Source organism: Engraulis encrasicolus, chromosome 10 (assembly GCF_034702125.1).
Source record: "Engraulis encrasicolus isolate BLACKSEA-1 chromosome 10, IST_EnEncr_1.0, whole genome shotgun sequence".
In the NCBI taxonomy this organism is placed as follows: domain Eukaryota; kingdom Metazoa; phylum Chordata; class Actinopteri; order Clupeiformes; family Engraulidae; genus Engraulis; species Engraulis encrasicolus.
This window is the reverse complement of record NC_085866.1, coordinates 49,571,643-49,582,437: the sequence shown is the minus strand read 5'-3', so window position 1 is coordinate 49,582,437 and position 10,795 is coordinate 49,571,643. Positions and strand designations below refer to the sequence as shown.

The following is a 10,795-nucleotide window of genomic DNA, read 5'->3' as shown; positions in this document are numbered from 1 at the left end:
GCTCACAAAGATGTCTGATGTTAATGGAAATATGAAAAAGGAACAATAATGAGACTTAGATCAGTGATTTTCGGTCAGACATACCTGTCAGAAAACCGTTGCCATGGCAACGGCAAAAATGATAAACATAATCTTTTGGTACTAAACTGTAGCCAACAAAATTTTAGGAAAAGTCACCAAGTTTCGTAGTCATAGCTTAAGTCGTTAAGGAATTATACGACATCAAAGTTGGTGCGGGCACTTTTAGCCCCCCCCAGTCTGGATAGGGTTAAAGTTATTTTTTTCGTGAATACTTCACGAAATGACAGAGATAGGGCTCGCAGTGCAGTGTTTGTGTAAGAGAGCTTGCCCCCCAACCCCCCCTTCTTGGAGTAATGCAAACAAGCTCACACCGTATATTTGCTTTAAATAGTAGCCTACTTTCATATGCACAAACAGTACATTTGCCTTTAAAAAGGAATTTTCATGAACAAAATGGTCAATTTGTTCTGATTATACAGCAGCCCATGTAAAGCAGCTCTCTGTGACCGTCCATTACGTTAACCTACAGGAAATGATACATCTGTTTGCCCACTTGTATGATACAGGTAAGAAAAGTAGGCCTCCAGGTTCTTCTACCTCAAGGTTAACTCAACCTGTTTTTTCTTCTGAATTAGGTTCTTGGAATACCCGCCCTATTGCTTTGTCAGCAGCAGTAGCGGCCGGTGGCTGGGGAAACAGGCAGGGCAGAAATTTTGGCGATCAAGTCCATAATAATTAAATCAATACGGTATCATTTACGAGTTGCATTGCGTGTATAGGCAAGACAGGAGAGCGTTTTCCCATAGTGTTTGGTGTGTTAGTAAAACTCCACCTCCCGTGATACACCGCACCAGACATGCGCGTTATCTCTTCAACTTCTGTTCTGAAGAAAGCTGGTTTTGACAGTTCTCTCCACGCAGCTAGTTATCTTGCTCATTTAAGCAGAGTGACTGCATACACATGTTAAGACATTACAAGAAAAATGCTTTGTCTGCTCGCGGAGTTGGAGTTTGCGACAAGCAACACGACACGAATATGCACACCACGCAACCGGGCAGCAACAGCAATCAGGAAAAGGCTAGCACAGCACAGCATCTCGCCTTCACCGTTCGTACATTACATTGATGCAACCAAAGCCCTGCAACACTATTCAATTCAGTCAGTCGTCCCCTTTAAATGCACCACAGAACCAAATGCCATCATTACCGGGAAAGGACGTGCCTATTTTCGAAACGAGTAGCCATGGTTAAAACTTAACAGGGGAGCTCACTATCCAACAGACTCGCTCCTGTTCTGCAATGCTAGGCAGGACCGGGTGCAAGTATTTTTTTTAGCTTTTTCGGGGACACAGCATAAATGAAGCTGTCAACAACATCCCAAGCTCAATAAGCTCAGATATTTCATTAAATAACTTCCAGTTTCCCTATTTCACAAAGACTTGATTCATAATCCCTCGCGCTTTGTTTAAACTATATAGTAAGCCCAACGCAGCTTCTCAGAGAATGTCGTCAACTAGTCGGCTAGTCGTGGGGGTAGCAGCAGCAGACTTTACGAAGCTACACATTTGCTTGCTGTCTCAACATTGCAAGCCCTCAAAATGCATTAAATAACAGACAGTTACCCATTATGCAAAGACTTCGGTCATAAAACCTTAGACTTTGCAATAGCAAATATACAAACTGTACCTACCCCAAACGTGAATCCTTCACCAGCCAACACATATCCTTCGTCAAATCTGACATGGTTATCCGTTTAATCCACCGATTTTGTGAGGGAAATTTGCGGCAATGGAGTTAATAAAATCCCACAGGTTAGAGATGAGCGGAGTAATATGTTTGTTGTGTCTTTTTCAAAGCAGGCAGGGCCACCAACGTGTCATTGGTCAGGGCAGATCATACATCTGCCCTGATAGCATCCATAAAGTCGCGCTTATGTTATGATATTATGCTAAGTAGGCTACAGTGCTAATTTCGTAGAATGGGATCGGGGCGAGGGGGCCGGGCTTAGCTGAGGCGCTGAGAAATCTGCCCAGGCCCGTGGCCATAGACCCTAACGTTAAACAGCCACACTGGGTGTAAACTAGACTTCTCAACAAAAATAAAACCCGATTCCACTCGCAAAGATTGTCACAAACCAGAACATTGATGTAATACGATTCCCAGTGTGATTGAGGTTGCAATACATATTTTATCTAGGATTTCTGAATGGATCTACTTTTCTCAGAGGAAGAATCTTTGGAGGGGCACTGCCCATCTGCCCTTAATGAACCGGCCGCGCCTGGTCAGCAGTGCAGTGTTTGTTTGTGAGTCCCTGCCCTCTGTGACCATTCGTCCGCCATGGGGAAGGAGAAGATCCACATCAACATTGTGGTCATTGGCCACGTGGACTCGGGCAAGTCCACCACCACTGGCCACCTCATCTACAAGTGCGGCGGCATCGACAAGCGAACCATCGAGAAGTTCGAGAAGGAGGCAGCCGAGGTGAGGCCATCCCTTGGAGTGACGTCAGACAATACAAACTCCAAAGATGCTGAGGGGGGTGGGGGTTGGGTTGAGGTCGTTGCAGAATGGGGTCCTCATAGGGGGCCTTTTTGGATTACTCCGTCCTGAGGCTGGCCAAAGCTGTCAGCAACCTTGACAAACTCACAGCGAATCTAGAGATCTTGGACCCTTTGAAAGATGTCAGATTCAGCGAGGCAATACTTTCAACAATGTTATTAAGTAGCCCATCAAAGGGCCCCCTATCAGTACTAGGCCCTTAGAATTGTCCAATCCTCTCCCTCCATTGGAGGTGCCACTGTGAGCGCATTATGTGAGTGTTAAATTGATTTGAGACTATCTACTTCTGACTGTGCAAATACATGTAGACCCATATTTACAAGCACAACACAAATTAATTGTTCGCTAATTGCTCTGCAAATGTAATGTCAAAGCAATGGGGAGGTTAGCCACACTCTTAGGTGCCGTTTGTACGAGGACAAATCGTGAGGGAAAACGAAAAAATATTTTTTATCAGAACAGAAGTGCCTTTCGTTTACACTGAAACCCCACTATCGGGGCTTGATTCCGAACATGCAAAACATCTGAAGACACCTTTCAGAGTGGGGAGTTTTGAAGACGCCCCAGGTTGCGCCTCCGTCTAAATGGCTAAAAAGCTGCACAGTAAATGTTGTGGTGTTAATTCAACACTTAAAGAGTGCATTTGAGTCCAAATGATGCCAAATCAACTCTTTAAGTGTTGAATGAGCACTGCAGAATTTACTGTGTGAACATCCCATAGGCCTACACCTAATGCATCACACGTTTACAGATACCAACGGCGCACAAAACACACTTCCGACAATCTATTTTGTGGTTTCCACTTGCAACAATTTTCATCCTGTAAAAGTCATGGGAAATGTAAGACGAGGCACCACTTTTGCGCGTTCTCTTCTGATCGTCACCATATAAATGTAGCCTTAGGTGCTGGTTACACGTATCCAAATATTGTTTCATGTAGATATTTTTTTTATCCTTTTACTTGTAAATGCCACATACAAATAAAAACTCCATTGTGAAAGGTGTGTTTTAGCCCCCTTAATGGGATATTTTAAAACTGGAGTTTTGAAATGCACATTCAAAAGCTCCATTGACCTGTAAACGAGAGGCCAAAAAATATCTGTATACGTGTAAACATTTGTAAAAGTGTTATGAAAATAGTTATATGTTTAGATATGTTTAATTCAAAACTTTCACTGGGGAACAGTGACAATCATCTCCATATGTGATGTAATTTCTAATGTTTGGACAGATCTTTTCCCAACACCATAGGTAACTGTGAACAAATCCACGATGTTCCTTTGTACACGATACTATGGTGATGCAGTCAATGATGGGCAACCTGGCTGAATCCAAAAGCTATAACTCTGTGTGTGTGTGTGTGTGTGTGTGTGTGTGTGTGTGTGTGTGTGTGTGTGTGTGTGTGTGTGTGTGTGTGTGTGTGTGTGTGTGTGTGTGTGTGTGTGTGTGTGTGTCTCTAGATGGGCAAGGGGTCCTTCAAGTATGCCTGGGTCCTGGACAAACTGAAGGCCGAGAGAGAGAGGGGTATCACTATTGACATCGCCCTCTGGAAGTTTGAGACCAACAAGTATTCCATCACCATCATCGATGCTCCTGGCCACAGGGATTTCATCAAGAACATGATCACAGGGACCTCACAGGTAGGACCAGTCAGGCTCCTATGCCATGCCAGCATCTGCACAGTGTCTGGATCATCAGTCTTCTTTGGATGTCATTATTGGTATAATGTTGTGCAGGATTTTGCCACAATTGGCGCAATTCAGTACGACTACAGGTACTGTATTTCTTTATTCTGCTTCATCCATGACGTGCAGTGCACTGCCAATCTTTTTGTATTTAACCTTAAACAACAGAGCTTTCCCTTTTGGGTTTTAAATGTGAGTTTGCCACATCTGAACTGCAGGAAGATTTTGTCTGTGGCTAAAGCCAAGGCATAACTTTTTAATACTGTAGCCTTTCTCCCTGTAAGTTCTCCGCCTCAATTTTCTCTTTGAATTTCATGAAAAATGACATCCTTGAAATGACTGTATCTTGTGAAAATAGATATTTAGCTTCAGAAAACCATTTATTCATGTAAGCATGCACTGATTTCAATCCATATGGACAGACCTAAAATTGAATTGGTCGTACTAACTGTAAATTTCCCTGACTTTTCCCTGACACACCTTTCCATATGTTTAGAGTGATATCCAATCAATAATGACAAACGTGACAGCTGACAGCTTTGGCTGGGACAACACCATCTGAAAAGCCTCCCCACTCAATAGGCTACTGTATAATGTAGACTGTATGATATCATGTAGTGTACGTCATATAAAATGCAATTTAGACCATACAGTACAATAACGTTTTAGATCATACATTCCATATATCACGCAATAACGTGTATCATCAATTCTGTGCCAGGCGGACTGTGCCGTGCTGATTGTGGCTGCAGGCACGGGGGAGTTTGAGGCAGGTATCTCCAAGAACGGGCAGACACGTGAGCACCTCCTGCTGGCCTATACGCTGGGTGTCAAACAGCTGATCGTGGGTGTGAACAAGATGGACTCCACAGAGCCACCCTACAGCAACGCACGCTTTCAAGAGATTGTGAAGGAGGTGAGTGCTTTCATCAAGAAGACTTTAATGTCAATTTATTCACATGCACTGATCATACAAACAGGTGAAATTATATTTAGCAAGGACAGACATATCCAAAGACATAGAAATACAATCAATGAAGTATTACAGGCATGATATGCAGCAGCAATAACAACATGTTTTGTGATGTCATGTGTGATGTAGGTCTCGAGCTATGCCAGGCAGGTCGGCTACAACCCCAAAGCATTGGCCTTCGTGCCAATCTCCGGCTGGCACGGGGACAACATGATTGAGGCGTCTAAAAATGTGAGTACCATCAGCCCAATGGCTTTGTTGGCAGGATTGAACTGTCCACTGTGTAATTTCTTGAGTTGTTTAGCAGAGCTCTGTGGTAAAACCTTAGTAAAGCTCCCTCCTGAAGCTTCATACAGATGCAGTATCAGCTAGCTCAGTGTTATGGTACCTGTACCTCGCATGCTGAACTGGAACTGTATTTTGAAGGTCGCGAATTTGAGCTGCGCGGACAGTGCAGGAGGACCTTGGTTATGTACACAGTCAAACTCAAATTGGCTCAAATTCATGTCAAAGTGAAATGAATAGTGGACCAAACCCTTATCTCCCTCCCTACAGATGTGAAGATGCTCTGAAACTCATTATGCTCCCCTGATTTTTGTGTGCTTGTTGCAATATTTTGCTCTTGACTCTTGCATTTCCCCAACTGCTGCCATAGCTTTATCTGAGACGAACTTGTCAGAAACCATATCCATGCTTTTGGTAGAGATCATATCTCCCCACCAGATATAACTCTGATAACAAAAACAGACATATTTGCACAAAAAACATGGTCATAACTTTAAAAAATCCTGCTGTTCCTTTTTTGACTGCATTGTGTGACCTTGGAGTGTGATGACCTCCAGTGTGTGTGACCTTGAACTGAATTTAACTTTGTTGTGTGACCTTCTGTCATTTTTAGATGACCTGGTTCAAAGGCTGGGATATAGAACGCAAAGAGACTGGCCCTGTCACTGGAGTGACATTGTTTGAGGCCCTGGACAGCATCTCGCCCCCCGAACGCCCAGTAAACAAACCCCTGCGTCTACCTTTGCAGGATGTCTACAAGATAGGCGGTACAACCTACCAACTTCACACATAAGCCATGATGATGTGCCTCAATGTTATTAGTATTTATTAGGTTTGATTGGCAACACCTTACAACAGGGTTCACATGTCATCCACTAATACATGCCTGTATAAGTTGGATATAAGATATGTGTTAAGGGCCTACTAGGTCCTTATTACAATTATCAATAATAAAGGCCTAATTGTAAAATAGGTTAACGTGTGTGATACTATATCCAGTGATTTAAGAGGCAAAAAAGAGAACTTTAATTTGGACAAATTTGGACATGGAAAAGAAGGCACCCATTTTGTAGAATGGCCCTTATGTTTTTTAATGGCTACTATATACATATAAAGTTTTCCATTCATTTCCATTCTATTTCCCCTGTGCCCTTCCACAGGTATCGGCACTGTGCCAGTGGGCCGCGTGGAGACGGGCGTCCTGAAGCCTGGCACGGTGGTGACCTTTGCCCCCGTCAACATAACCACGGAGGTCAAGTCTGTGGAGATGCACCACGAGACACTGACCGCGGCGGTGCCTGGTGACAACGTGGGCTTCAACGTGAAGAATGTTTCCATCAAGGAAATTCGCCGTGGCATGGTGTGTGGGGACAGTAAGTGGGACCCCCCTCAGCAGGCCTCTTCCTTTACTGCCCAGGCAAGGATAACGACACACACACACACACACACACACACACACACACACACACACACACACACACACACACACACACACACACACACACACACACACACACACACACACACACACACACACACACAGCTGAAACACATTTTCACCAAGTTGCACACACAAATACAAGTACTCTACCTGCTATAAGATAGAAATGCACACTTGTGCATTAGCACAACAATTCTCTCCCTCTCTATAAGTACACTAAAAGACACTCTTGTTGCACTACAAAGGCCTTATTCCAGTGTCTTGTCATTCTCAAAAAAGTAACAGAATGGTATGGTAAATATGAAATGAATTCACTATCTAACACACAAATGCAGAAAAACACAACCATGCACACACCTGCTTTATGCACTTCAGTCCCTCACCCTTCTGTCCTGTTCTCTCTCTCTCTCTCTCTCTCTCTCTCTCTCTCTCTCTCTCTCTCTCTCTCTCTCTCTCTCTCTCTCTCTCTCTCTCTCTCTCGGCAATACTCATGAATTGTGTGTGTGTGTGTGTGTGTATGTGCTAATATAGGTGATAGTTCTGAACCACCCAGGCCAGATCCACGCGGGCTACGCCCCGGTCATTGACTGCCACACGGCCCACATTGCCTGCAAGTTCGCCGAACTGAAGGAGAAGATAGACAGGCGCTCGGGCAAGAAGCTGGAGGACAACCCCAAGAGTGTCAAGAGTGGAGATGCCGCCATAGTGGAGCTGGTGCCCTCCAAGCCCATGTGTGTGGAGGCATTCTCGGAGTACCCGCCCCTGGGTGAGTGATGAGTGCTTTTCTCTAGGTTCTTCTTGTTCTTTTGCTTGGTGGAGGCGGCTCAGGTGGTAGAGGAGCCGTTCAGCAACCATAAGATTGCAGGTTCGAGCCCCGCTCTGCCTGACCCCATCGATGTGTTGAGCCTCAAGTTGCTCCTGGTGGCAGGGTGGTACCCTGTGTGGCAGCCACTGCCACCGGTGTGTGAATGAGAGGGCCGGGCAGGGGGGGCATCGGCTCTGCTGCATAATCGTGATTAATAATCGAAATCGTGATTTTAATAAAAATAATTGTGATAATTTTTTTTTCCATTATCTTGCACTTCTCAATTTTTAATGTTTGGGGGCTATTAAAATGTTATTCAGGCAGGACAGTTGAGTAGTGTGACAGGAAATTACACGGAGATGGAGATGGGGAAGGATCCAACCTGGATCCACAGGAGAAAGTAGGGATGCACAAAATGAGGTGTCGACACCAGCATACTCTAGTCAGCAGAAGAGCAGAGATAGACGGAAGGTGTTTAAATGAGCATGCAGGTATCCTATTGATTGGAGGTAAATGAATGAGAATGTGATGAAGTGGGAATACCAGGGGAACAGGACTTGGCTGGTTAGCTTCGCCGATTAGCAGGGCACTTCCTCGTCGCCATTTTCACAAATTCACATCATATCCGGTACCACTTCGCTCATGACGATTGGTGGGCGTGCCATTGCTCTCTAGCACATTTACGAATTTAGTGTTGGGCACACGATTAATATAGATCTGTGGTTGGGCAGGCTAGAAGACAATGCGCGTCCCCGAACAACGTCTTCGTCCATTTCTGAACATCCAATGCCCGTCTTCCATATAGCTTTCTGGTCAACCTTACGTCAGTCAGTAACGTGGCATGTAATTGGCTGAGTAAACTGATATCGGAATTGAGCTCCATGAAACTCCATTTTGGAAGCTGAAAAATTTGTTCAATTTTGGCTGAATTCACTAGCTTAGCAGTTCCCATTGGAATGAATGGGGAAGGGACTTATTCACTGTCTCCAGGTCTTATAATACCTCCATGGGGTATACCCAAGAACTAAAGCAGTTGCTTTATAAAGCGGTTGGTTAATGCAAGAGAATAATTGAGCTATGGTAAACGTCTCATCTTCCTGGCAGAACTTTAACGCCATAGTTTACATTTCTATCTGGTCTTCGACTTCTCTTGAACTCCTCAAAGGTGAACATGACTACAACCATGGTAGATTGCATATGGACCTATAGTTGTTCAGAATCATCAAGATTATTGTTTTTCAAGGGGTGGTTTTACAACTGCTCTCTTTAGAGATGAGGGAAATATTCCAGTCTGTAGAGAGGTGTTAAAAATTTCAAGCAAAATGTTGGCAAAATGTCTTAAGCTGAGCTTACACTGTAAGACCGATTTTGCCACAACTTGTCACTCACTCGGGCCGATTTCTTCCTCAATCGGAGGTCAATCGTGAGTCTCGCATCGTATAGGGTACATGGGTTAACGACAAGCGATTTCACCTCACGATCGTGCAATCATAGGGTCGCAAGAAAATCAAAATGGTTTGAAATCCTGATCATCCCTTCTGAGTAAATGGCACAATTAAAGCAGTGCTACGACCCGATTTGGCACTTCACATGGACAAAGTGACAGGGCATTGCGATTCGCTCTTGAGGGCCTCCTCGTCTCCACCTCAGGTGCGCATTTCCCCTCCTCGTTTTTGTCATCTGTCTGTGTTCGTGTGTGTGTGTGTGTGTGTGTGTGTGTGTGTGTGTGTGTGTGTGTGTGTGTGTGTGTGTGTGTGTGTGTGTGTGTGTGTGTGTGTGTGTGTGTGTGTGTGTGTGTGTGTGTGTGTGTGTGTGTGTGTGTGTGTGTGTGTGTGTGTGTGTGTGTGTGTGTGTGTGTGTGTGTGTGTGTCACCTTGCTATACTACAGGCCGTTTTGCTGTGAGAGACATGAAGCAGACAGTGGCTGTAGGCATCATCAAGAAAGTGGTGAAGACGGCTGGGAGCTCGGGCAAGGTGACCAAGTCAGCCCAGAAAGCTAAAGGAAAGTGAGCTGACCTGCTTGAGAGGATCGCCTGCTCTGACCATGACCCCCCCCTTCCAAATCCACAACTTCCCAAGCAGATGTGCCACCATACCTGTTACCTCTGATGAAGACTGTGAAGTCGAAACGTAATCCAGCCATGAAATAATAAAAAGAAAACAAAAAGGATTTTAAGTGTGCGGACCTCTCACTTCGAAACGTCCTTTTCCTTTTCTTTATGTAACATTCAGCATGCTCCGTCCACTGTGACTGCTGACGATAGCAATAAAAAAGTAATGACTTTCACATGAGCTTATTGTTTCCTCTGCACCAATCAACTGCCATTGGGGAAAAATAACAAAAGGCCCTGACTCGAGACCTAGGACATACAGTAAGATTGCATCACTGTGTGTCCACAGAGATTAACTGACCGACAGTAGATAGAAAAAAGAGACACTTATTCAGACAAAATGCACTATGGTCTCTTTGGACTACTTACCGGTATATTCAGCCCTGATGTGTAATGCATCTCGATGGATTAAGATTACTAAACCTTAATAGCTGAGTCTTACAGCATGAACATATCAGTGGATCAGTTTGAATTCCACATTGGAAATACAATAAAAGTTAACAGCATAAAAAATATGGCTTGATATGCGTTAGATGGTCGAATGATTAGTTAGTGTGGAAATGTTAGTGGATATAGGCATAATAATAAATGATATCCTTGTCTCACTTCTGCAGTTGGGTAGAGGAGAGATGTAGTGGAGAGGAAGTGATGGATGTTTCCATAGTGTACAGGAAGGAAGAGAAATGCACTTTAAATGTACATTTTAAGGTGTAAAATGTTTATAGAGTATAAAAAAATATTCATTAATTTCTGGGATCTAGTCTATTATAGACCTAATACCAAGATTGTGTGGTATTCAACCTGTAGATCACATAGTTTACTACGGCTGGTGATATCACTCAGTGATTGTGTTCATTGTTAAGTATGGTCCACTGCTATGTAATAGAAAATAGAATTATTAGACAGCGTTAATAAC

At 44.0% G+C, this 10,795-nt stretch overlaps 1 protein-coding gene across 1 annotated transcript; it reads left to right on the top strand.

Moving 5' to 3' along the window:
- The first annotated feature begins 2,321 nt into the window (after positions 1-2,321).
- LOC134457260 (elongation factor 1-alpha 2-like) lies at positions 2,322-9,902 on the top strand. The gene is made up of 8 exons (XM_063209172.1): positions 2,322-2,501; positions 4,040-4,219; positions 4,986-5,180; positions 5,367-5,468; positions 6,136-6,289; positions 6,683-6,939; positions 7,495-7,729; positions 9,657-9,902. The coding sequence occupies exons 1-8, from the start codon at positions 2,358-2,360 to the stop codon at positions 9,776-9,778; spliced, it is 1,389 nt and encodes a 462-aa protein (XP_063065242.1). The 5' UTR covers positions 2,322-2,357; the 3' UTR covers positions 9,779-9,902.
- Positions 9,903-10,795: the final 893 nt, after the last annotated feature.